The 27,957-nt window shown below is 45.4% G+C and overlaps 1 protein-coding gene across 3 annotated transcripts in view; it reads right to left on the minus strand.

Annotated features, from left to right (window-relative positions):
* LOC139547699 (prostacyclin receptor-like) overlaps positions 1 to 22,932 on the minus strand; it is a 66,300-nt gene extending 43,368 nt beyond the window's left edge. The window contains exons 1-2 of one of the 3 annotated variants that reach the window (XM_071356694.1): positions 22,771 to 22,932; positions 21,269 to 22,234 (exon numbers count right to left, since the gene is read on the minus strand). In XM_071356694.1, coding sequence (XP_071212795.1) covers positions 21,269 to 22,096 — 828 coding nt within the window. In that variant the 5' untranslated portion in view covers positions 22,097 to 22,234; positions 22,771 to 22,932. Of the gene's footprint in view, positions 1 to 21,268; positions 22,266 to 22,770 lie in introns of all 3 variants that reach the window. The other 2 variants (XM_071356695.1, XM_071356696.1) reach the window with 2 other exon arrangements.
* Between the last annotated feature and the right edge of the window lie 5,025 nt (positions 22,933 to 27,957).

Consider the following 27,957-nt stretch of genomic DNA (forward strand, 5'->3'; position numbering starts at 1 on the left):
ACATTCAACTCAGCGTTGAAAACCTGAGCAAAATCTATGGAGTGATGTTTGCCATTAGGGTGACTGACTGGGAAAATGAAACATGATTGGGTTGAACCCTGTGGCCCATCTCGCTCAGAAAACAATGGCTTGGGGATGTCAAGAGAAATTACTTGTGTTTGCTCTTTCTTTCTCTCTACCGAATGAGGATGCCTTTAAGGTGATGGTGATCTCAGAGAGGAGGAAGAAGGATTGAGCTCTCTCCCCCTCTCGGTCTCTTCTTCTCCCTCCCAAAACCTCAGTTTCCCTCTCTTTCTCACTCACTCTCTGTGCCATATCTGTTCAAGTTCCTGGACCTGCTCACCACTGGCAATTATTCTCTTGATGCCAATGATAAAGGGTGGGTGGTCATTTATCCTGCAGGATATATCTTTCCTGCTCCTGTGATACGTTTACGTTAATCCCCCTGTGCCACACGTTGGAAGTGTGGGTACTGGGGCAGGTAGAAAGTGTGACGCACCAAACATCACATCTGTGGTGGCTGAGTTTGTGCACTGCCAAACCCTAGTTGTCTGTTAGCAGTTAGGTATTTAGACTAAACAGAACATTGTGTTTCACCGAGCCATAACACAACAACATTTAAAGACAACAGCTGGGCCTGGGAGCAGTGGTGTAAACTACTTAAGTAGTACTTTTAAGTATTTTTACTTAAGTAGTTTTTGGGCATCTCTGTACTTTAACATTTATATTTTTGACAACTTTTACCTCAATACATTCCTAAAGAAAATAATGTACTTTTTACTCCATACATTTTCCCTGACACACAAAAGCACTTGTTACATTTTAATGCTTAGCAGGACATGAACATTGTCCAATTCACACACCCTAGTCATCTCTACCACCTCTTATCTGGTGGACTCACTGAACACAGATGCTTTGTTTGTATTACGAGTGTTGGAGTGTAGCCCTGGCTATCCGTCTGGTTTGCTTAATATAAGGAATTTGAAATAATTTATACTTTTACTTTTGATACTTAAGTATACATTAGCAATTACATTTACTTTTGATACTTAAGAATATTTAAAAAAACACTTTTAAAAGCTGACTCACTTTTACACATTTTCTATTCAAAAAAAGGTATATTTACTTTTACTCAAGTATGTCAATATTGAGTACTTTTTCCACCACTGCCTGGGAGCCTTTGGGCACAGCAATTACCACTAGATCTAGAGTGTGGAGACAGACACAGAGACTCTGCTATGCTGGTGTGTGTGAGTCCTAATTCATCCAGAGGGCGAATTCTCATTGTTCAGGTCACAAAAGCTGGCTTTGTATCATTACACACTGACCTTTCCATCAGAGACTTGGATACGCCTGACAATAGGGTTATCTATGTCTATCAGCCCTGCCTAGAGCACCTGGGACTAAATGGAGGCTCTGGCTCGTGTAAGTATTTCACTCACCCGCCCCTTTACATTATTCTTTCCATCCAGTAAGGCTTGACCTTTAAAATGGATGAATGGATGATTGGATGACTTGTCCACACACATGCTACACTAGCGGTTATTGACAGGTGAATGCCAGTTGGCATTACATTACCAGAGAACAGAAAACACCTCTAGATAATCTTTGACCAAAGCAGCCTCAGTTCACTGAGACTTTGACTTCTTTCCCACTCAGATCCCACAGTCGGTATCTGCTTAGTTCATGTGATTACATGGTATGCAATCTGGTTTCCGCTTAGTTTATGGGTGTGTCACTGCAACCTTAAAAAAGGTCCTTAATGATGCCTTTGATTCTAAGCAATGTTGTGCTGCTATTTTTATTGACTTGGCCAGAGCCTTAGATTTTATTTTTTATTTTTGTACTTTTAACTAGGCAAGTCAGTTAAGAACAAATTCTTATTTACAATGACGGCCTACCAAAAGGCCTCCTGCCGGGACGGGGGCTAAAATAATAATAATAATAAAATATAGAACAAAACACACATCACGACAAGAGAGACAACACTACATAACGAGAGACCTAAGACAACAATAAAGGAAGACAGCAACACATGACAACATGACAACAACATGGTAGCAATACAACATGGTAGCAGAACAAAACATGGTACAAACATTATTGGGCACAGACAACAGCACAAAGGGCAAGAAGTTAGAGACAACAATACATCAAGCAAAGCAGCCACAACTGCCAGTAAGAGTGTCCTTGATTGAGTCTTTGAATGAAGAGATGGAGATAAATCTGTCCAGTTTGAGTGTTTTGTTGTAGCTCGTTCCAGTCGCTAGCTGCAGCGAACTGAAAAGACGAGCGACCCAGGAATGTGTGTGCTTTGGGAACCTTTAACAGAATGTGACTGGCAGAACGGGTGTTGTATGTGGAGGATGAGGGCTGCAGTAGATATCTCAGATAGGGGGGAGTGAGGCCTAAGAGGGTTTTATAAATAAGCATCAACCAGTGGGTTTTGCGACAGGTATACAGAGATGACCAGTTTACATATAAGTATAGAGTGCGGTGATGTGTCCTATAAGGAGCATTGGTGGCAAATCTGATGGCTGAATGGTAAAAAACATCTAGATACTCGAGAGCACCCTTATCTGCCGAATCTATAAATTACATCTCCGTAATCTAGCATGGGTAGGTTGTTCATATGAAACAGGGTTAGTTTGGCAGCTGGTGTGAAAGAGGAGCGATTACGATAGAAGAAACCAAGTCTAGATTTAACTTTAGCATGCAGCTTTGATATGTGCTGAGAGAAGTACAGTGTACCATCTAGCCATACTCCCAAGTACTTGTATGAGGTGACTACCTCAAGCTCTAAACCCTCAGAGATAGTAATCACACCTGTGGGAGAGGGGCATTCTTCTTACCAAACCACATGACCTTTGTTTTGGAGGTGTTCAGAACAAGGTTAAGGGCAGAGAAAGCTTGTTGGACACTAAGAAAGCTTTGTTGTAGAACGTTTAACACAAAATCTGGGGAGGGGCCTTCTGAGCATAAGACTATCATCTGCATATAAATGGATGCGAGAGCTTCCTACTGCCTGAGCTATGTTGTTGATGTAAATTGAGAAGAGCGTGAGGCCAAGGATCTAGTTTTGGGGTACTCCCTTGGTGACAGGCCATGGCTAAGACAGCAGATGTTCTGACTTTATAGACTGAACTCTTTGAGAGAGGTAGACAAGGCTCTAGCGGCTCCTGTCTGGCGGAAGGCTCTAGCGGCTCCTGTCTGGCGGACGGCTCTAGCGGCTCCTGTCTGGCGGACGGCTCTGAAGGCTCAGTACAGACGGGCGGCTTTGCAGGCTCAGTACAGACGGGCGGCTTTGAAGGCTCAGTACAGACGGGCGGCTTTGAAGGCTCGGTACAGACGGGCGGCTTTGAAGGCTCGGGACAGACGGGCAGCTCTGGCGGCTCGGGACAGACGGGCAGCTCTGACGGCTCGGGACAGACGGGCAGCTCTGGCGGCTCGGAACAGACGGGCAGCTCTGACGGCTCGGAACAGACGGGCAGCTCTGACGGTTCGGGACAGACGGGCAGCTCTGACGGTTCGGGACAGACGGGCAGCTCTGACGGTTCGGGACAGACGGGCAGCTCTGACGGTTCGGGACAGACGGGCAGCTCTGACGGCGCTTGGCAGACAGACAGCTCTGGCCGGCTGAGGCGCACTGTATGCCTGGTGCGTGGTGCCGGAACTGGAGGTACCGGGCTAAGGACACGCACCTTCAGGCTAGTGCGGGGAGCAGGAACAGGGCACACTGAATTCTCGGAGCGCACTATAGGCCTGGTGCGTGGTGTCGGAACTGGTGGTACCGGACAGGAGACACGCACCTCAGGGCGAGTGCGGGGAGAAGGAACAGTGCGTACAGGGCTCTGGAGACGCACAGGAGGCTTGGTGCGTGGTGCCGGAACTGGTGGTACCGGGCTGGAGACACGCACCATAGGGCTAGTGCGTGGAGGAGGAACATGGCTCTGGAGACGCACTGGAAGCCTGGTGCGTGGTGTAGGCACTGGTGGTACTGGACTGGGGCGGGAAGGTGGCGCCGGATATACCGGACCGTGCAGGCGTACTGGCTCCCTTGAGCACTGAGCCTGCCCAACCTTACCTGGTTGTATGCTCCCCGTCGCCCTACCAGTGCGGGGAGGTGGAATAACCCGCACCGGGCTATGTAGGCGAACCGGGGACACCATGCGTAAGGCTGGTGCCATGTAAGCCGGCCCGAGGAGACGCACTGGTGGCCAGATGCGTTGGGCCGGCTTCATGACATCCGGCTCAATCCTCAATCTAGCCCGGCCGATACGAGGAGCTGGTATGTACCGCACCGGGCTATGCACACGTACAGGAGACACCATGCGCTCTACTGCGTAACACGGTGTCTGCCCGTACTCTCGCTCTCCACGGTAAGTACAGGGAGTAGGCGCAGGTCTCCTACCTGACTTCGCCACTCTCCCTTTTATCCCCCCCCCAAGAAATATTTGGGGTTTCCTTTTGGGTTTCCAGCCACGTCTCCTTGCTTCCTCCTCATACCACCGCTCCTGGGCTTTAGCTGCCTCCCTCTCTTCAAAAGAGCGGCGATATTCCCCTGTCTGAGCCCAGGGTCCTTTTCCGTCCAATATTTCCTCCCAAGTCCACGAGTCCTGGTCTTTTGGCCGCTGCTGCTGGTTCCTCTCATGCTGCTTGATCCTTGTTTGGTGGGTGGTTCTGTAACGTTCGTCTTGCGGAGAGAGATTGGACCAAGGCGCAGCGGGTGATGAAGACATGAATGAATTTATTTAACAAGACGTAAACGAACACTAACACGAAAATATACTTGAAAAATTACAAAACAACAAAACGATGTAGACAGACCTGACTTGAGAACTTACAAACTACGAAGAACGCACGAACAGGAACAGACTACATACACGAACGACAAACGAAACAGTCCCGTGTGGTAGACATACAGACACGGAAGACAACCACCCACAAACAAACAGTGAGAACACCCTACCTTAATATGGTTCTCAATCAGAGGAAACGTCAAACACCTGCCTCTAATTGAGAACCATATCAGGCAACACATTAACCCCAACATAGAAACACAAAACATAGACTACCCACCCAGCTGACGTCCTGACCAACTAAACAAAATTAAACAAAGGAAAAATAAGGTCAGGAACGTGACAGTGACTGGTACTTGTTAGGGAACACACACACCAAAGCATGCAACAGGCGGACCAATACAAGGGTTGAAAAATTGGTGGCCACCCGGGCAAATTTGAGGCTTTTTGAGCCTGACAACGAGCCATCCTCAACAAGGTTGGAAAGTGACAGTGAAGATGAGGCCTCAGAGTCTGATGTTCAAGAGGTTGACATTGAGGAGTTCCAGGGAGATGACACAGAAGCCGGAGAGGAAGACAACCAAAGCTTTAGTTTCTAGACTATCATTTTACAGATGTATGTTGAAAGTGTTTTTGGGAGATGCGATGGATCATTGGGGATCATTCAATATTCCCTTTCTTTTGTTGTTCAGTGAAATCATCCCATGTGAAGAGTCAACTCATTTAATTGAAGTTCAATTCGTAAAACATATTATTTTATTTTTGTCTATTGGAAAGATTTTATCATTTTCAATTATGTCTACTTATGATAAGGTAAAAGGTGTATGTTTGTCTCCATATGATATGGTAAATATATCCAATGCAAAACACATCTACATTTAAATGGTACTAATATCAAATTTGCATATATTTCTGTTAATTCCCATATCTTCCCGTTAATTCCCACAGAAAGTTTCCACCTCTGGATATTCCCCAAAATGTGCAACCCTAACTCCGGTGCGTATAATGTCAGTTTTTATAGTTTACGCCGTTTGCTACTTGAGTCATCTCTTTCTTTCTCTCTCCTCTTGTGCTCAGCCTCTGCTGCATGCTGCTAACCACACCAAGCTCTGCTCCCTGTCACTCAAGGAGAGAGCAGTTGCTCGACCACAGAGTCATGAGCACTTTCTTTCCTTTCATTCTGCATGGTCAGATGGATGCAACAATGTTGGTGACATGCTGCTTTCCACAAGTGTTCTATACACTATTAGTTTGTTTATCTGTCTGCAAACTACTATCTGCTAGTTTGTCTTTTCTTAACAATTTGTGTTAGCCGCCAATGCTAATCGCTAGTTAGCTAAATGTACTAACGCCTCAATCACACAGACAGCGTAATTGCATTTTGGTAGTACATTAATTTCCAACGGGACGCTGTGTTTGCCTTGCAGCATTGTGTTGCAGGGGCAGTTGCATTGCGTTCTGTGTGGTGCATACGTTGGATTTATTGAACATATGCGTCAAACTTTATGCGTAGATGGCTTGACAGAAATGGTGGCAGAAGGTGAATGTTGAACTTTTGTTGCTCACATATCCAGATGCTGCGTACCATTTTGCGTAATGACGCTGTCGGTGTGATCAAGGCATAAGAGTCAGAGCAAACGTAACTAGCTAGCTAATACTGCCTGGTACCAGTGCCGGTGTATGCCTAGGTAAGCATGCTTGTACAACGGTATCTTATCAGAGAGGAATAGGCAAAGCATGAATATGTTAAATTAAGTAAGAAAACACAATGTAACACCTAATTAGGATCACCTGGAAACACTGACCAACACTTTGTTTCCTACCCTGTCAATAATTCCTCCCTGGTTTATTAATTCGCAGTCATGTAAAACAATGTATTCAAGGTGCTGACCACTATATTCCAAACTATTGATTCCATTATTTCAACCATTCACCAATTAACTAGGCCTATATTTTTTTGCCAATATCATGCTGCGTGGCACAGTGTGGAAAGGATAATACAGTTAAGAACAAATTCTTATTTACAATGACGGCCTACCCCGGCCAAATCCGGATGACGCTGTGCCAATTGTGCGGCGCCCTATGGGACTCCCAATCACGGCCAGATGTGATTCAGCCTGGATTCGAACCAGGAACTGTAGTGACGCTTCTTGCACTGAGATGCAGTGCCTTAGACCGGATTTGGCCGGGGTAGGCCGTCATTGTAAATAAGAATTTGTGACAAATACAATTTGATTTGTAATGTTAATTAAAACAAGCACATTTTCTGTCTGGATGAAATGTACTGTTGGGGAACAAGACTGATTCTAACCACTATTGCACTCAGAAACTAGTGAAGGGCAATTAACAGAATGAAAGTGAGACTCGTTTTTTTTCACTGTATTGCAAAGTTAAACAAACCACACAACACATGGACTACTTTGAACATTTTCCACTGAAATCTTTACAAAAATACATTAACTCAAATAACAGTACAGTTGTCCAGTTTGGTTACAGAATTACGGTAAAATCTCCCTCTGTTTTTTATGCGACCACGTTTTCCAAAAACTCTTAAATATTTACATATACTCAGAATTAAGATTCAAAGATGTCTGCAGAAAGAAGGGGGTGCTAGCTATGACATGAGACATTGAGTTTAAAGAAATATATTTTGGTTATTGAACTACAGTAAGCGAAGTGGATTAACATCCGATAACACTCGTCAAACTCATTCCAAGGAGGTCCGATTGTCTGCGGGTTTTCGCTCCTCCGTTGAACTTGATTGATAAATTAAGGTCACCATTTTTTTTATTTAAATGACTTTGAAACAATGTTCATTCAGTGGGCTATGATTGGTCCAGATTTGAACTGACCAAATTTCAACGTCCATTTTCAACATCGGGTGTCAGTCGGTGCTCAGTAGGTGAAAGGTCTGGTTACAGTAAACGGAAAAAGAGGGGGCTCATGGGTAGGTGTCAGTCTGAGCTAGGAGAGGTAATGGAGAGGGAGAAGAGACACGCTTGCTTTTAACCCCCCGCAACAGAAAGAAAACAGTTATGAGCTGAGCATAACAGTATGCCAGTGGAAGAAAGGACAGTTGAAGGTGACTCAACTGTGGTTTGTGACTACTATGAATTCCCATTGTAGCCAATTCAGTTGCAGTCATTCTGTTACTGCTTATTTGGTCATTCTGTTACCAAATCGGTAACATTTTAATCACCTAATAAATCATAAAGTAAATTGTTATCAGTAAAAACACTATAACTAATTGGTAGTTCTACCTTTACCTGTTACTTCTGTAAACTTTAATTATTTCTGGTGACAAAATGACAAGACAAAGGCAATATTTCTTAAACTTCCAGAAGACAAGAACCCTTTTCCATCTAGTTGACCAGAAAGACTTTACTTACTCCACATTTTTAAGATGGAAAATGGTTGAAGAATTGATATATGCCTTAATAAAAAAAAAAGTCTTAGCTTTCATTTGACACCAAATTTGAAATGCGCCTATAAATTTCACATTAGTGGTCATGGAGCCTTTTACATGGAAATGCCCGACACTGTATCAAGCAGCATCAGTCCAGGGCACTCATCTCTCTCTCTCTGGTTTTCAACCTCCCTCCCTCCCTCCCTCCCTCCCTCCCTCCCTCCCTCCCTCCCTCCCTCCCTCCCTCCTTCCCTCCTTCCCTCCCTCCTTCCCTCCCTCCTTCCCTCCCTCACCCCATCCATCCCTTGTAGAGTAGACAGACTGAAAGCAAACACATCCCCATCTTATCAGCCAAACGCACTATATTTATCTCTTCTTTCCATCTCTCTCACATTCACTTGTTCCAGCCAGCCTCGCTAGATCTTGTGGCGGTGCTGAAAGCAGACCACTGTGAGAAAAGCATCTATTCTTCAGCGCCTGGCATTGTGCTCTACTGTATAGTGTTACATCAACGTGTTTGCATTCCATTATTAAGAACTGGACAGAGATGGCAGCCTGCCTGTGAGTCTGTGTGTGTGTGTGTACTGTGCGTATGTGTGCTCAGTATTGACAGAAGTGGTAAGAGCATTATGTAAACTAGACTCTCATTGCCACTCCTATTTGCCATATTTTCCATTTCAGCCTACTAGAAAGTGTGTGCCCCCAGGCCTGGAGGGAAGCAAAAGTCATTCCCCTACCTAAGAATAGTAAAGCCCCCTTTACTGGCTCAAATAACCAACCAATCAGCCTGTTACCAACTCTTAGTAAACTTTTGGAAAATATTGGTGTTTGACCAGATACAATGCTGTTTTACAGTAAACAAATTGACAACAGTCTTTTAGCACACATATAGGGAAGGACATTCAACAAGCACAGCCTTACACAAATGACTGATGATTGGCTGAGAGAAATTGACGATAAAAAGATTGTGGTGGCTGTTCAGTGCGGCTTTTGACATTATCGATCATAGTCTGCTGCTGGAAAAACGTATGTGTTACGGCTTTACACCCCCTGCTATATTGTGGATAAAGAGTTACCTGTCTAACAGAACACACAGGGTGTTCTTTAATGGAGGCCTCTACAACATAATCCAGGTAGAATCAGGAATTCCCCAGGTTCAGTTGTCTAGGCCCATAACTTTTTTCAATCTTGACTAAAAGACATACCACTGGCTTTGAGTAAAGCCAATGTGTCTATGTATGTAGGATGACTCAAAACTATACACGTCAGCTACTACAGAGACTGAAATGACTGCAACAGTTAACAAAGAGCTGCAGTTAGTTTCAGAGTGGGTGGCAAGGAATAAGTTAGTCCTAAATATTTCTAAAACTAAAAGCATTGTATTTGGGACAAATCATTCACTAAACCCTAAACCTAGGGATGCACGATATAAATCGGTGAACATATCGGAATCGGGAGATATTAGCTTCAAATGCCAACATCGATGTCTAGTTTAACGCCCCGATATGCAAAACCGATGTCAAAGCTGACGTGCATACCTATATAACGTAGAAACATGACGTAATGACGCCACGTCAAATTTTGCGCTATACGTGCAACACAGCATTCCTAAACTAGCCCACAATGTTTGCTGTGTGGATCGAGCTGTCAACAAGTCGACCAGTCAGTTAAAAGGATAACAAAATTTCAGCTCGACAACTCAAAGGCGAAATCCATTAAAGCCAAGATAATGGTATTCATTGCCCTTGACAATCAACCGTTCTCTGTCACGGGTGATGTTTTCTTTCGCCGACTGGTCGAGCACCAGTACACACAACCAAGTGCGCTATTTTTCAGATGTTGCCCTACGGGAGTTACACAGTAATAGCGTCACTGCTATTAGCTTCACAATATATATACTATGGAACGCCGTTTGGATCTTTGCGTGTCAAAGAAGATACAGTAGCACTGTCAAATCTGTACAAAAAAAGTCAGCAAACAAGCAAACACCGGCCACGTACTACGTGTTTACAATACCGCTTTGGTAATAAAGCATAATTTGTTCGACCGCAACTTCTGGGCTAGCTAGCTTTAGCTTGGTACCTAGTTAGCACCAAAACAACCAGCCTGAAAACAAATGACCAGTAGAACCTGGAGTCATTTTCATTATTCTTAGCAATGATTTAGGAATCCTTGTGAGTAAGTACTAGCTAGGTTGACACTTGTTGTTCGCCTATTGAAATTGAACTTCAGTTCATGAAAATAAATAGCTAGTCAGCAACTTAACCCTGTTGCCCTAATGTTTTATAAGCAGCCAGCTAGCTTCATCTGGCTAGTGAGGCACGACCGCACCGGGTTATGGCTTGTTAAGCTAGCCACAATAAGGATTATGCACAATAGTGGAATTTCCAGTTTGCCTTCAAAATAACAGTATGTCATTGACAGTAATGCAAATGAATACAAATAGTATAATTATGCCATACTTTTATTTTGAAGGCTAACCGCAAAGTACACTATTGTGGCTAATCCTTATTGTGGCTAGCTTCACATAGATGGGTCCGACCACCATTAATCAAATAAGAACTGTCTTATAAATTAGGGTTATTTTAGATGATGACACCTAGCTATATAGTTAGCTAGCTAACTATAGCTACTGAAACAGGTGTGTTATTTGACATGTATCTTTTTTGACACGCAAAGACCCAAACGGCATTCCATAGAAATCCTGGTTGAGAATAAAATGACTGAACAACCAAAGAGCACAGCAAGTAAGTGAAAAAAATATGTTTTGAGTATGTTTTGCTGGTAATGGGGACATACGTAAATGCCAACAAAATAACTTTTTGGTCAGTGTGGTGTGTGTGTGAAACCTTTATTTAACTAGGCAAGTCAGTTAAGAACAAATTCTTATTTACAATGACAGCCTGGACGACACTGGGCCAATTTGTGCACCGCACTATGGTATTCCCAATCACGGCCGGATGTGCTACAGCCTGGATTCGAACCAGGGACTGTAGTGACGCCTCTTGCACTGAGATGCAGTGCCTTAGACCGCTGCGTCCATGTGTGTTTGTTAACTATTTAACTGTACTAGAATGCTTAAAAGGCTGCAAAATATTTTTGGGGGGCAAGGAAAATATCGGACATCGGCCAAAAATGTCATATCGGTGCATCACTACCTAAACCTCAACTAAATCTTGTAATAAATCATGTGGAAATTGAGCAAGTTGAGTTGACTAAACTGCTTGGAGTAACCCTGGATTGTAAACATGGTCAAAACATATTGATACAACAGCAGCTAAAATGGGGAGAAGTCTGTCCATAATAAACCGCTACTCTACCTTCTTAACAGCATTATCAACAAGGCAGGTCCTACAGGCCCTAGTTTTGTCACACCTGGACTACTGCTCAGTCGTGTGGTCAGGTGCCACAAAAAGGGACTTAGGAAAATTGCAATTGGCTCAGAACAGGGCAGCACGGCTGGCCCTTGGATGTACACAGTGAGCTAACAATAATATGCATGTCAATCTCTCCTGGTTCAAAGTGGAGGAGAGATTGACTTTATCACTACTTTTATTTATGAGAGGTATTGACATGTTGAATGCACCAAGCCGTCTGTTTGAACTACTGGCGCACAGCTCGGACACCCATGCTTACCCCACAAGACATGCCACAAGAGGTCTCTTCACAGTCCCCAAGTCCAGAACAGACTATGGGATGCACACACCACAACATAGAGCCATGACTAAATGGAACTCTATTCCACATCAAATAACTGATGCAAGCAGTAAAATTATTATTATTATTTTTTTAACAGCTAAAGAAATACACCCGCTGTTCCATAATACACCTTATGGAACAGCAAGGACAGTGAAGCAACACAAACATAGGCACAGACACATGCATACACACACAATAACATACACACATGGATTTTCTATTGTAGATATGTGGAGTAAGGGCCTGAGGGAACACAGTGTGTTGTGAAATCTGTGAATGTATTGGAATGTTTTTAAAATGATATAACTTCCTTAATTTTGCTGGACCACAGGAAGAGTAGCAGCTGCATTGGCAGCAGCTAATGGGGATCCATAATAAATACAAATACATTCTTATCATATTAATACCATATTAAAGAGGGAACTATAGTTCCAAAACTAGTTTCTTTCCGCCATCCTGCATCTCCTCTTGCTCAGGTTTCCATCATGTTCCAACAGTCTTTCATCTCCAGAGAGGCAGGCAGTCTTACACTCTAACCCCACATCCTAACTATAGGCCTGGGGCTGTAGGTCAAGCAGCTTGGCTTAGCTGGGAGGAGATACTACTGCCTTGACATGCACTGTGCTGAACTCATCTCATCCGATACACACTGCTCCATTACCTCGCTCTCATCGATTCATAGTCATTCACATACAGATGCACGCACGCACAGGCACACACAAACACACGTGCACACATAGATGCACCCTCCCCCACACACACACCCACACAGACACCGGCAGTGTGGCATGTCTGAGGTGTTGTGTGAGTCAGTTGGGTGATTCCTTAATAACAAGCTATTAAATTATTCACCAGATTAATGGCATTGACATGACACTCAGGATGTATCCTGGCTTAAATTTCCCTCAGGCAGGGCCGTCTCTAGCCTTTTAGGAGCCCTAAACGAGATTTGGCGTGCCTGGTTGGTATTCAGCCATGATTACTGCAAGTTTAGATAGTCTAGCCAGCTAACTAACCAATCGAAAAATGATGAGCGGTCATTGCTAATTGAGTGAATGTCAGTGACTGACATAACAAGAGAAAAATTGCTGATACACAACCAAATGTGACCCGTTTCAGGACACTAGGCGTACAGTTGAAGTCGGAAGTTTACATACACTTAGGTTGGAGTCCTTAAAACTTGTTTTCAACCACTCCACAAATTTCTTGTTAACAAACTATAGTTTTGGCATCTATCTATGGTGAGGACATCTACTTTGCAAGACACAAGTAATTTTTCCAACAATTGTTTACAGACAGATTATTTCACTTATCATTCACTGTATCACAATTCCAGTGGGTCAGACATTTACATACACTAATTTGACTGTGCCTTTAAATAGCTTGGAAAATTCCAGAAAATGATGTCATGGCTTTAGAAGCTTCTGATAGGCTAATTGACATAATTTGAGTCAATTGGAGGTGTACCTGTGGATGTATTTCAAGGCCTACCTTCAAACTCAGTGCCTCTTTGCTTGACATCATGGGAAAATCAAAAGAAATCATCCAAGACCTCAGAAAAAAAATTGTAGACCTCCACAAGTCTGGTTCATCCTTGGGAGCAATTTCCAAACGCCTGAAGGTACCACGTTCATCTGTACAAACAGGTCATAAGCCGTCATACCACTCAGGAAGGAGACTCGTTCTATCTCCTAGAGATGAACGTACTGTGGTGCGAAAAGTGCAAATCAATCCCAGAACAACAGCAAAGGACCTTGTGAAGATGCTGGAGGAAACAGGTACAAAATATCGTATTTTTTGAGAAATGTACTCTGGTCTGATGAAACAAAAATATAACTGTTTGGCCATAATGACCATCGTTATGTTTGGAGGAAAAAGTGGGATGCTTGCAAGCCCGAAGAACACCATCCCAATCGTGAAGCACGGGGATGGCAGCATCATGTTGTGGAGGTGCTTTGCTGCAGGAGGGACTGGTGCACTTCACAAAATAGATGGCTTCATGAGGGAGGAAAATGATGTTGATATATTGAAGCAACATCTCAAGACATCAGTCAGGAAGTTAAAGCTTGGTCGCAAGTGGGTCTTCCAAATGGACAATGACCCCAAGCATACTTCCAGAATTGTGGACAACAAAGTTAAGGTATTGGAGTGGCCATCACAAAGCCCTGACCTCAATACCATAGAACATTTGTGGGCAGCAGCGTGTGCGAGCAAGGAGGCCTACAAACCTGACTCAGTTACACCAGCTCTGTCAGGAGGAATAGGCCACAATTCACCCAACTTATTGTGGGAAGCTTGTGGAAGGCTACTCGAAATGTTTGACCCAAGTTAAACTATTTAAAGGCAATGCTACCAAATACTAATTGAGTGTATGTAAACTTCTGACCCAATGGGAATGTGATGAAAGAAATAAAAGCTGAAATAAATCATTCTCTCTACTATTATTCTGACATTTCACATTCTTAAAATAAAGTGGTCATCCTAACTGACCTAAGACAGGGAATTTTTACTACCTGACTATTAAATGTCAGGAATTGTGAAAAACTGAGTTTAAATGTATTTGGCTAAGGTGTATCTAATTTCTGACTTCAACTGTATATCGTGGGTCACTACTTCATCTACTTCATTTGAACTTCATATTTTTTTATCAAAATGCGTTACTTGGCAGAAATGCCTTCTGGAACATGTGAACTTTCATATGCCTTCATAAAAAATGTAAATTCCATCTGTAAACATGAATAAACGGTTAAATTACGAGCCTAGTTGGTTTAGCCACAGAAAAAGTCAGCAACCTAGCCATGATTGGCTGAGATAATGAGTGGGCTGGACATGCCGAGAGATGAGTAACATATAGCACACTTCTGTCCATTTGAGCTGGTCAATATTTGTAGGTAATCCTGTCTAACGCAGAACTGCTTAAGTGTTGCTCTCCACTGTCTGGAGGACCGAGTTTTGAAATCAGTGGAATTAGAGTATGATAGCTAAGGAGATGGAGAAAACACCTGTCTCTGGATTACATCTTCAAACTAATGGCAACCATGGCATCCGTGACAGGGAGAAGCGTCAAACCATGATGTATTGGGTAAGATAGTCTAGCTAGCTACATTTTCAGATGTTAGATATTTCTAATTTTGTCAAAGTCATTTTCATTTTCAATAAAGGGAACACTTAAACAACACAATGTAACTCCAAGTCAATCACACTTCTGTGAAATCGAACTGTCCACTTAGGAAGCAACACTGATTGACAATAAATTTCACATGCTGTTGTGCAAATGGAATAGACAAAAGGTGGAAATCATAGGCAATTAGCAAGACACCCCCAATAAAGGAGTGGTTCTGCAGGTGGTGACCACAGACCACTTCTCAGTTCCTATGCTTCCTGGCTGATGTTTTGGTCACTTTTGAATGCTGGCGGTGCTTTCACTCTAGTGGTAGCATGAGACGGAGTCTACAACCCACACAAGTGGCTCAGGTAGTGCAGCTCATCCAGGATGGCACATCAATGCGAGCTGTGGCAAGAAGGTTTGCTGTGTCTGTCAGCGTAGTGTCCAGAGCATGGAGGCGCTACCAGGAGACAGGCCAGTACATCAGGAGACGTGGAGGAGGTCGTAGGAGGGCAACAACCCAGCAGCAGGACCGCTACCTCCGCCTTTGTGCAAGGAGGAGCACTGCCAGAGCCCTGCAAAATGACCTCCAGCAGGCCACAAATGAGCGGAGTGTTTTTTATCTGTTGGGCTGTTGTCAGGGGGGTTTTCTTCACCATAGAGAGTATTCTCCGGTCATCCACTACAGTGGTCTTCCTCAGTCTACCGTGTCTTTTGACATAATTGAGTTCACCGGTTGTTTTTTTCTTGTTAATGATGAACAAAACTGTTGACTTGGGCATGCCCAGGGTTTTTGCAATGTACCTGATTGATCAATTTTCATTTCTGAGCCTTATGACGGCCAGCTTCATTTGCATCGACACTGCTGTCATGTTGTCACACCCCAACAACAACAACCTCCAAAGGCAATAGCAAAGTCTAGAATCAATACTCTTCTTTTTTTTTTTTTTTTTTTTCATTTTTTTTTTTTTCATCAACAGCTCTCTTGCATTCACTAACGACACAAATGAATACACCTGCCTAACACACATCTGTGAAGCCAATTCAACAAATACTTGTAGTACCTTAAAATGGGGGGACCATATACAAAAGGTGCTGTCATTTCTAAACGGTTCATCCGATAGGTATGAAAATACCCTCAAATAAAAGCTGACAGTCGGCACTTCACCCTCATTGCCATTGTATCCTTTCAAACTCAAACCGCTAGAGTACAGAACCAAAATAACTAAAAAATGGTCACTGTTCAATGAATTATGGTGCTCACTGTAAAAAAAAGAAGAAGATATATCTATATATATATTTATATACACACACACAACATTTTGGGGGCCCCAGGCTAAGTGACTGCTTATGTCACTTATGTGTGGAGCCGGCCCTGCTCAGGTATCACAGGTCCAGGTCCAATCTGCAGGGGAATCTTTCTTATCGTCTGCATGTGTCACGATCGTGTGGCGGATTAACGGACCAAAATGCAGCAGTTGGAAAATATGCTATCTTCTTTCTATTTTAACACGAAGATGAACACGACACAAAAACACTTTAACAAAACAACAAAATAACAAAACGACCGTGAAGCTACAAACGTTGTGCACAAACATACAGGCTACTAACGTTCTTACATAGACAATTACCCACAATCAATGAGAGCCTATGGCTACCCTAAATAAGGCTCCCAATCAGAGACAACCGAAATCAGCTGTCTCTAATTGGGAACTCATTCAGGTAACCATAGACTCTCCTAGATAACTAACCAACATAGACAACGCTAGACATATACACTCAACACAAAACCATCTACTACACCCCATAACCCCTTTACCAAATAAACACCCAAAACCAACAAAACATAAACATTCCCCATGTCACACCCTGACCTAACTAAAATAATCAAGAAAACAAAGAATAATAAGGCCAGGGCGTGACATAACCCCCCCCTTGAGGCGCGAACTCCGGGCGCACCATACACAGTCTAGGGGAGGGTCTGGGTGGGCTTCCATCCACGGTGGCGGCTCCGGCTCTGGTCGCGGTCCCCACGTCACCACAGTACCTAAACACCTCCTAGGCTTCCTCCAAACGACCCCCCTCCACCTTAACCCCATTGCATTCAGGGGCAGTTCCGGACTAAGGGGCAGTACCAGGGTAAGAGGCAGTACCAGGGTCAGGGGCAGTACTAGGGTCAGGGACAGTACCAGGGTCAGGGGCAGTACCAGGGTAAGGGGCAGCACCAAGGTAAGGGGCAGCACCAGGGTAAGGGGCAGCACCAGGATAAGGGGCAGCTCCGGACTGAAGAATGGCAGCTCCGGACTGAGGGACTGCAGCTCCGGACTGAAGGACTGCAGCTCCGGACTGAGGGATGGCCCATGGCTGGCTGACGGATCTGGCTGCTCATGGCTAGCTGACGGATCTGGCTGCTCATGGCTAGCTGACGGATCTGGCTGCTCATGGCTAGCTGACGGATCTGGCTGCTCATGGCTAGCTGACGGATCTGGCTGCTCATGGCTAGCTGACGGATCTGGCTGCTCATGGCTAGCTGACGGATCTGGCTGCTCATGGCTAGCTGACGGATCTGGCTGCTCATGGCTGGCTGACGGATCTGGCTGCTCATGGCTAGCTGACGGATCTGGCTGCTCATGGCTAGCTGACGGATCTGGCTGCTCATGGCTGGCTGACTGATCTGGCTGCTCCTGTCTGGTTGGCGGCTCTGGCAGATCCTGTCTGGTTGGCGGCTCTGGCAGATCCTGTCTGGTTGGCGGCTCTGGCAGATCCTGTCTGACGGACGGCTCTAGCGGCTCCTGTCTGGCTGGCGGCTCTAGCGGCTCCTGTCTGGCGGACGGCTCAGTGGGCTCATGGCAGACGGGCGGCTTTGCAGGCTCATGGCAGACGGGCGGCTTTGCAGGCTCATTGCAGACGGATGGCTCAGATGGCGCTGGGGAGACGGATGGCTCAGATGGCGCTGGGGAGACGGATGGCTCAGATGGCGCTGGGGAGACGAGCAGTTCAGTCATCGCTGTGCAGACGGCAGACTCCTGCCGGCTGAGGCGCACTGTAGGCCTGGTGCGTGGTGCCGGGACTGGTGGCACCGGGCTGGGGACACGCATCTCAGGGCTAGTGCGGGGAGCAGGAACAGGGCATACTGGACCCTGGGGACGCACATTAGGCCTAGTGCGTGGGGCCGGAACTGGTGGTACCGGACTGGGGACACGCATCTCAGGGCTAATGCGGGGAGCAGCAACAGGATGCACAGGACTCTGGAGACGCACAAAAGGCTTAGTGCGTGGTGCCGGAATTGGTGATACCGGGCTGGAGACACGCACCATAGGACGAGTGCGTGGAGGAGGAACAGGGCTCTGGAGACACACTGGAAGCCTGTTACGTGGTGTAGGCACTGGTGGCACTGAACTGGGGCGGGGAGGTGGCGCCGGAAATACCGGACCGTGCAGGCGTATTGGCTCCCTTGAGCATTGAGCCTGACCAACCTTACCTGGTTGAATGCTCCCCGTTGCCCGACCAGTGCGGGGAGGTGGAATAACCCGCACCGGGCTATGTAGGCGAACCGGGGACACCATGCGTAAGGCTGGTGCCATGTAAACCGGCCCGAGGAGACGCACTGGTGGCCAGATATGTAGGGCCGGCTTCATGACATCCGGCTCAATACTCAATCTAGCCCTGCCAGTGCGGGGAGGTGGAATAACCCGCACCGGGCTATGCACACGTACAGGAGACACCGTGCGCTCTACTGCGTAACACGGTGTCTGCCCGTACTCTCGCTCTCCACGGTAATTACAGGGAGTAGGCGCAGGTTTCCTACCTGACCTCGCCACTCTCCCTTTAAGCCCCCCCCAAAGAAATTTTTTGGGTTTTCCCACAGGCTTCCTACCGCTTCGTCGTGCTGCCTCCATTCGCCGGTATCCCTCCTCGCACTGCGCCAGAGAATCCCAGGCGGGCTCCGGCACTCTCCCTGGGTTGATCGCCCACCTGTCGATCTCCTCCCACGTAGTGTAGCCCAGATCCTTTGTAGGTTCCCTTTCCTGTCTCCGAGCTAGCTCCTCATATCGCCGCCTCTCTGCTTTCGCTGCCTCCAGCTCAGCTTTGGGGCGGTTATATTCTCCTGGTACCTCCCGGTCTAAAATTTCCTCCCATGTCCATGAATCCTTGTATTTCTCCTGTTGCCGCTGGTCATGCCGCTTGGTCCTAAGGTGGGTAATTCTGTCACGATCGTGTGGCGGATTAACGGACCAAAATGCAGCAGTTGGAAAATATGCCATCTTCTTTCTATTTTAACACGAAGATGAACACGACACAAAAACACTTTAACAAAACAACAAAATAACAAAACGACCGTGAAGCTACAAACGTTGTGCACAAACATACAGGCTACTAACGTTCTTACATAGACAATTACCCACAATCAATGAGAGCCTATGGCTACCCTAAATAAGGCTCCCAATCAGAGACAACCGAAATCAGCTGTCTCTAATTGGGAACTCATTCAGGTAACCATAGACTCTCCTAGATAACTAACCAACATAGACAACGCTAGACATATACACTCAACACAAAACCATCTACTACACCCCATAACCCCTTTACCAAATAAACACCCAAAACCAACAAAACATAAACATTCCCCATGTCACACCCTGACCTAACTAAAATAATCAAGAAAACAAAGAATAATAAGGCCAGGGCGTGACAGCATGTGAATCAAGCTGACTACCTACACATTTAGAAGTATTTGGTTAGCTTTGAATTTCAACAGGTACGCCAAATCATTGCTGGAAGGTGAAGGAAATTCGACCCCCATAGATACCGTATGGTCGAAGGAATGACTCAGGAGTCAGGACGTGCCTGTATATTTCCCTCAGATATCAACCACAGATCCTGACTGAGACTACACGAACAGAGTTCCTTAAAAACCTCTGTCAACTTCCTGTCTCATCATGGAGTATCACCCACAGGCAGCAGAGACCTCAGGGAGATGGTTGGTATTGAATGACTTAAAGAAAAAGGGAACAGTTGACATTACAGTCAATTACCCTCATTCCTTGTAGTTACTCTTTAACTACTTTGGTAACTGGAATGTCCTTAGTTGCACAAATCAATGATTGATTTAAGTTCAAAGGAAACTGACAAGCTTATTTAGTGTGTAACCAAGGATAGCAGGCTTATATCTTTACACTCAAACAGTGACTTTCAGCAAAACATAGATTGTTTTGGTATCAACCCTCACCATATCTGTAGTTCTACAAATGTCCGTCCGTCCGTCCATCCGTCCGTCCGTCCGTCCGTCCGTCCGTCCGTCCGTCCGTCCGTCCGTCCGTCCGTCCGTCCGTCCGTCTGTGTGTGTGTGTGTGTGTGTGTGTGTGTGTGTGTGTGTGTGTGTGTGTGTGTGTGTGTGGTAACAGCCAGAAGGGCCAGAGACAGGGACAGGAAGCTGCCTCCAAAAGCTCAGTGTCAAACCCAGTGAACAACACCCACAGGTAGGGATAGCCCAAGCAGGGACCCGACCCATGGCCCTCTGGAAAGGGAGGGAGAGGCCAGATCCAGTCCTCCAGGGGCTGACAGATTTAGCACACACCTCTCAATTAGAGGGGCAAAACATCAACGTTCGGTTTTATTTACTATCCAAATAATGACTGTCTGGTTATGCAACCAAGGGATAAACCTCTCTGGGGATTGGCTATGTTATAATGAACGGCCTCATGGGAGTAGAGGAGAGGAGACTGGCCTGCTTGTTTTTTTTTTTTTAACAGTTTCCTCCTGGGAACAAAGGTTCCCCCAGATCTGATACTCTCTTAAAAACAGGGCGGTTCTCATTTCACTTCAATATCAAAACACCAAAGCGATCTAACAGTGAGCGAGACGGCGCGGCATGCCATTGTTTACACAGAATGCTAACATGATGTGTGCATGGAGTGATATCAGGAGTTGAGAGAAGTGGTTTTGAATGGCTAATAGCTACAGTATGACAGTGTACTCTAGGGTCACGACAAGGTACCAGACAGAATCACATACAGAGAGATCCAGACAGAGAGGATAAGACACTTGAAGAGACACAAATAGTTAAAGATTCAAGAGTTAGTCAGAGAAAGACGTCAGTCACAGGAAAAGTGAGTAAATACAGTGAAAGTCACATAGAGTTTGAGTCACAGATGATGTGTCAGTCATAGCCAGGGGCCACGCGTACACACACATAAACATACACACACAGGGATATGGGTCAAAGAGAGAGAGCGAGAAAGAGAGAGATCAACTCACAGTGAGCGGCAAGGAGCAGACAACGAAGATGACCGTCATGGAGGCCAGCAGCATCAGGTGGTCCATCTCCTCCTCCCCCTGTCCGAACCAGCCCAGACTCATCTTCCTCTTCCTCCCTCCGTTCACCACCGAACCACGCCGTGTCATCTGGCTGCGGTGCATCCGGCACAGGCTGACAATCACCGAGCCGTTGCACACAAACACCGCCACGATCAGCAGCGCCATGAGCGAGGCGTAGGACAGCGAGAACGCCAGAACCTTCCTCTCTTCGTCCACCCCCTCGCCTGCCGCCTCCATCTTGATGAAGCACCACGTGCCCGGGCAGTACTGCTTGTGGCGGCCAAAGCCGAAGAATGGCAAAACACAGAAGGCGCAGGTGAAGATGTAGATAAGCAGGAGGGCCACCTTGGCGAAGCTGCGTCGGACGCACTTGGAGTAAAAATAGGGGTGGCTGATGGCCAGGCAGCGCTCCACGGCCATGGCACAGAGGATGAGCATGGAGGCCAGGCCGAAGAAGGTCATGGCAAAGGCGAAGAGGCCACAGAGTCCCTGGTCCCCAGTGAGCCCCAGCAGGGACCGCTGGCGGGCGTAGCACACAAACACCAGGGGGCTAAGGAAGCAGGTACCCAGCAGGTCAGTGAGGGCCAGCCCCGTCACCAGGATGCAGAAGACGGAGGACTTGGTGCGCCGCTCCTTCCGGTGGACACCCAGGATGGTCAGGGCGATAAAGTTCCCCATCACCCCCAGGATGAACATCACTGTGCTCACCACCGGGTTCCCGTCTGTGTGGATATGGGTGCTGTTCTCACAGCTCTCGTTCGACAGCATGGCTGGAGGTTCAGTGTGTGTTTGTGTTGGTTGTGTGTGTCAGGCTGTAAGGGTTGTGTTGTGGTGTTGCCCCCTCAAGCTCTTGAAGTCACCCTTTTTTGGCAGCAGAAGAGGCTGGGGTAAGTCTTAGGACCCATCCTACTGGGCAAAAACTGGTTGAGTCAACGTCCTTTCAACCAAAAAAATCAATATGATGACCTTGAATCAACATGGAAAACTGATTGGATTTGAAACAACAAAAATCAACATTGGGGAATTTCGTCGTTTTTTCACCCAACTTTTTGCCTAAATCGAATGACATGGTGGCATGTTTATTTGAATTCACGTTAATGATAACTCAACCACATGTAAATCAAAACTAAACATTGAACTGACGTCTGTGACCAATGGGATGGCATTGGTGAATCAGTGTTGATTCAGTGGATTTCGCCCAAATTATGTACGTTTATCTTGTTGCTCTTCTGCAACTTCGAAAGTCTCCAGGGTCTAAAAACGGTTCTATAAGTCATATTTTTAAAGAAAATATGCAACTATTTAGGGCGCCATTGCGCAAAATGTATATCTATGCCTATAGAATCCAGAAAATCAACGTAAGGGCAGTTCAAATGATATTCGCATTTATGAGTAATTAATAACACTTGTGTATAAGAACGAAACAAGCTCTCAACTCTTACCAGACGGCTCTCAATTGGCAACAAATATCAACTGCCATTCCTTATCTTTTGCTCAGTATGTCCCACAGACCCCGTTAGCGACAGTGCAAACGCTAACGTTTAATATCCTTCCTCTGAAACTCAAACTCTCCGACTGTCGCACGCATCTGTCTGATATCGACTGATAAACTGGGTAGTGCGCGTGCCACTTCCCGCTCTCTCCTTCGCGCCCACGCGTAGCCCGCTCTCCCTTTCTCTCTTTTACGCACTCACGTTTATTCTCTCTCTCTCGTAGTCTACGAGACGGTTAAAAATGCTACTTTAGGTCAGATGATTTATTAGAAATTATATATGACCGTTTTTCGAGGTCATTTTGGTAGGTTTTTAAATGTTTCATTATTTGCATATGGCAAAATATTTTATTCTTTATTTTTCTCTAACCATTACGCAACCAATAAAACATTAAGAGGGCACGGCCACCTATTGATGAACAACAAGGACCACCGTTGACTATTTTCTATTTAAAAAAATAATAAAGAACATGTAATCACTTACAAAGTAAAATTAATTTTGAATCTATTTGAAATAAACCGAATTTATTTTCCGGAAAATGATATACCTCATTAATGGGCTAGAATTGTGTACGGCTATGTATAACTTCTCTAGGATTTTTTAAAATATCGTTCTAAAATCTTTTGAATTTTGAGATTTTAAGCCAGAATACAGAATTCAAGCCACAATTCCAATCTCATTATGATGCAACAATTAGGCTAGATTCCTTGGCTAAATATTAAAACCCTAGAATGTTACAACAAAGAGAAGAACCAACGAAAAAAGCGTAATCATTCACTAAACCATAACTTAATTGTATACTTTTTGTAATTGGACTAAATTTTCAGAGGTGAGACTGAATATGGAGAATGAATCCCACCAACAGCTGGTCAGAAAACAATAGCCTAATGTGTAAAAAAAATTCTGGCTTTTAAGTAAATCAGTAAAAGTAGGTCTACCCACTAGCATTTACTAGATTATACCAATTACCCTGAGGGTAACTGAAGTTTGAAATCTGGCATGGTCAGACAGTTTTAATAACATGATAGGAACAAATAAAAAATAACTACTACTGTCACGGCCGTCGTAAGAAGTGGACCAAAGCGCAGCGTGGTGAGCGTACATATTCCTTTTATTTCGAAATAACGCCAACAATAAACAATACAAAAACAACCGTGAAGCTTAAGGGCTATGTGCCACAAACAAAGTTATCTTCCCACACTGAAAGGAGGGAAAAGGGATACCTAAGTATGGTTCCCAATCAGAGACAACGATAGACAGCTGTCCCTGATTGAGAACCATACCCGGCCAAAACATAGAAATACAAAATCATAGAAAACAAAAACATAGAATGCACACCCCAAATCTCACCCTGACCAAACCAAATAGAGACATAAAAAGGCTCTCTAAGGTCAGGGCGTGACAACTACATGTTTCTCCATATATCAATGCAGAGATGGGTTAGTACACTGGAGAAATAATTGACTGAAAGTGAGGAGATGGAGAAAGGCAACACGATGAGGGAGGAATAAGAGAAAGAAAGACAAAGAGAAATGGAAGGGCTGCTGACAATGAGAAAGGAGATTGAGACTTGTAACAAGGTAGAACACAACCGATGGAAGCTGGAGAGAGAGGTGTTGGAGAAAGTCAACAAGGTGAGGATGGAACCAGAGCAAGCAAAGAGAAAGGCTAATTGAAGAGTTGCTGAGGCAGATAAGGGAGACTGAGGCTCCTATTGAGGTACACCACTACCAATGGAAGCTAGAGAGAGAGTTGTTTGAGAAACAGAGAGAAAGCGTAGTGTCAGACAGAAAGAAGATGGAGCTCAAGATGGCAAAGCTGAAGGTGCAGAACATACTGAACTTTGCCAAAAGAGGAGAGGTGGCAGTGAAGAGTACTAAGCTGTTAGCTGAGAATGAAAGGGAGAGAGAAATGTTGAAGAAACAGAAAAAGCTTAGTGGCAGACAAAGAAAAAATAGAAGTCAAGATGACAAAGGTGACGATGCAGAACATACTGCACTTGGCCAAGATAGGGAAGTTGACAGTGTAGAACACGAGGCTGTTAGCAGAGAATGAAATCCAGCGAGAGGTGTTGGACAAACACAGAGAAAGTGCAGCAGCCAACACACAAACGTTGGTGGGCAAGGTATCAAAGGTGAAGATGTCCTTGGCCAAGTTATGGAAGTTGAGAGTGGAGAACAAGAAGAGACTGTTAGCTGAGAATGAAAGGGCGGTGAAGGAGAGGGTGAGCGAGAGAAATGGATGGAACCTCATAAGAAATGGTTTGAAGACAGATTTGGCCAAAGCAGACCTGGAGAGGAATTAGACGCTAGTAGGCTGCAAGAAGGGCAGGTGGAGATGGGCCAAGGCCAAGGCTGGCCTACAAAGAATCTGGGATCAACAGGGGGAAAGATGGATGATGGAGAAGGAGGAGATTAATAGAAGGAGCACACAGGCAGCAGAGGAGTGGATGATTGAAATGAGAGAAAAGGAAAGAGCGATAGAAGCTCTGGAAGGAGAAAAGATGAGGATTCTTTGCCTGCATGGACAAGAGAAGAAGGGATGGGAGATGGAAAAGGAGAGGTTGGCGCTTACAGGGTAGTGGGAAAGAAAGAATAGTGAAATTGAGAAAATGCAATGGGAGAAAGACAGATGGGCAATAGAGAAGAGAGATATGGTGGAGAGGATGAAAGAGGCATACATTTACATTACATTTACATTACATTTAAGTCATTTAGCAGACGCTCTTATCCAGAGCGACTTACAAATTGGTGCATTCACCTTATGATATCCAGTGGAACAACCACTTTACAATAGTGCATCTAACTCTTTTAAGGGGGGGGGGTTAGAAGGATTACTTTATCCTATCCTAGGTATTCCTTAAAGAGGTGGGGTTTCAGGTGTCTCCGGAAGGTGGTGATTGACTCCGCTGACCTGGCGTCGTGAGGGAGTTTGTTCCACCATTGGGGTGCCAGAGCAGCGAACAGTTTTGACTGGGCTGAGCGGGAACTGTACTTCCTCAGAGGTAGGGAGGCGAGCAGGCCAGAGGTGGATGAACGCAGTGCCCTTGTTTGGGTGTAGGGCCTGATCAGAGCCTGAAGGTACGGAGGTGCCGTTCCCCTCACAGCTCCGTAGGCAAGCACCATGGTCTTGTAGCGGATGCGAGCTTCAACTGGAAGCCAGTGGAGAGAGCGGAGGAGCGGGGTGACGTGAGAGAACTTGAGAAAGTTGAACACCAGACGGGCTGCGGCGTTCTGGATGAGTTGTAGGGGTTTAATGGCACAGGCAGGGAGCCCAGCCAACAGCGAGTTGCAGTAATCCAGACGGGAGATGACAAGTGCCTGGATTAGGACCTGCGCCGCTTCCTGCGTGAGGCAGGGTCGTACTCTGCGAATGTTGTAGAGCATGAACCTACAGGAACGGGTCACCGCCTTGATGTTAGTTGAGAACGACAGGGTGTTGTCCAGGATCACGCCAAGGTTCTTAGCACTCTGGGAGGAGGACACAATGGAGTTGTCAACCGTGATGGCGAGATCATGGAACGGGCAGTCCTTCCCCGGGGGGAAGAGCAGCTCCGTCTTGCCGAGGTTCAGCTTGAGGTGGTGATCCGTCATCCACACTGATATGTCTGCCAGACATGCAGAGATGCGATTCACCACCTGGTTATCAGAGGGGGGAAAGGAGAAGATTAATTGTGTGTCGTCTGCATAGCAATGATAGGAGAGACCATGTGAGGATATGACAGAGCCAAGTGACTTGGTGTATAGCGAGAATAGGAGAGGGCCTAGAACAGAGCCCTGGGGGACACCAGTGGTGAGAGCACGTGGTGCGGAGACAGATTCTCGCCACGCCACCTGGTAGGAGCGACCTGTCAGGTAGGACGCAATCCAAGCGTGGGCCGCGCCGGAGATGCCCAGCTCGGAGAGGGTGGAGAGGAGGATCTGATGGTTCACAGTATCAAAGGCAGCCGATAGGTCTAGAAGGATGAGAGCAGAGGAGAGAGAGTTAGAGTTACATAAAGCTGTACCAGATGCAGACTGACCTGAGGTTCGGAAAGCAAGAGCAGCCCCAGGTACAGTACTCCATTTAACCAGTCAGACTTCAGGGCGGTCACAAGTCACCTCCTAATGGTTATACTATCAGATTCAATAGATGAAGTTGACTGCACGCTGGAGAATGATTAATAATAATATCTCACATCAATGTCTAACATATGAAACAAACAGTTCCCAGAGAGTCAGGGCAAAGCTAGAGAAGAAGAAGAGGAAAGAAAGGGAGATGTTGGAGAAGAACAACGTGAAAGAGCTGCTCAGAGCTAGAAAAGCAGAGAGTAAGGAAGAAGTGAAGAAGAAAAAGGAGAGGGTGACAAGGAACTATAACGAAAAGAAACAGAGGGAGAAAGAAAGAGAAAATCTGTTGAAAAAGGCACATGGCAAAGAAGATCACATGGAGTACATCCCAGACAACTGAAGAAGATGTCAGAATGCAACACAGATGGAAAAGTAAATACTGTCAGCTGGCATTGGTTAAAATTAAAATTCTGTCTTTTTTCATTTAGTGGAATTCTTCATCAATAAAATATTATGAGCATTTGAGTTATTTGTTAGTATTTATTTCAAAATGTGGTTACTGAATAATGCAATGAAAGTTAACTTTACTGACATACTGAATCTATTTGAAAGACTGTACATCCGAGTGCGTGTGCGTGTGCGTGTGAAGTTCTTATCACAGAAGGGAGGACTGAACTTTACCTCCTCCACCTGTTTGATCAAAACATTACTCTGCTTCATCCTATCTGTCTCATCTGCACCCCGAGGCACTAGTTTGTCCCACAGAGCTAATTTTTAACAACATCTATTACATGATGTTGCCAACAGTAGGATACACACAGTCTCACGGAATGATCAGTCTGCCTGGCAGCCTATTTGCCTATCGAGGCCTGTTACAGGCTCTCATTATAAAATATTTATATGCCCACAGAGTGTGTTGGAATTATTTAGAAAAATCTAAAAATCAGCAGCTTCACACCTAGTGCACCTGCTGCCGTTCTCCATAGTGTGTCCTTTTCCATTGCGGAACGCTGCCGTCAAACATAACCCGTCATAGCTGCCAAATTAGTAATAACATTTGGGTAGCTCTGTTTTGCCTCTGCAGCAT

The sequence above is a fragment of the Salvelinus alpinus genome, chromosome 21, assembly GCF_045679555.1.
Source record: "Salvelinus alpinus chromosome 21, SLU_Salpinus.1, whole genome shotgun sequence".
In the NCBI taxonomy this organism is placed as follows: Eukaryota; Metazoa; Chordata; class Actinopteri; order Salmoniformes; family Salmonidae; genus Salvelinus; species Salvelinus alpinus.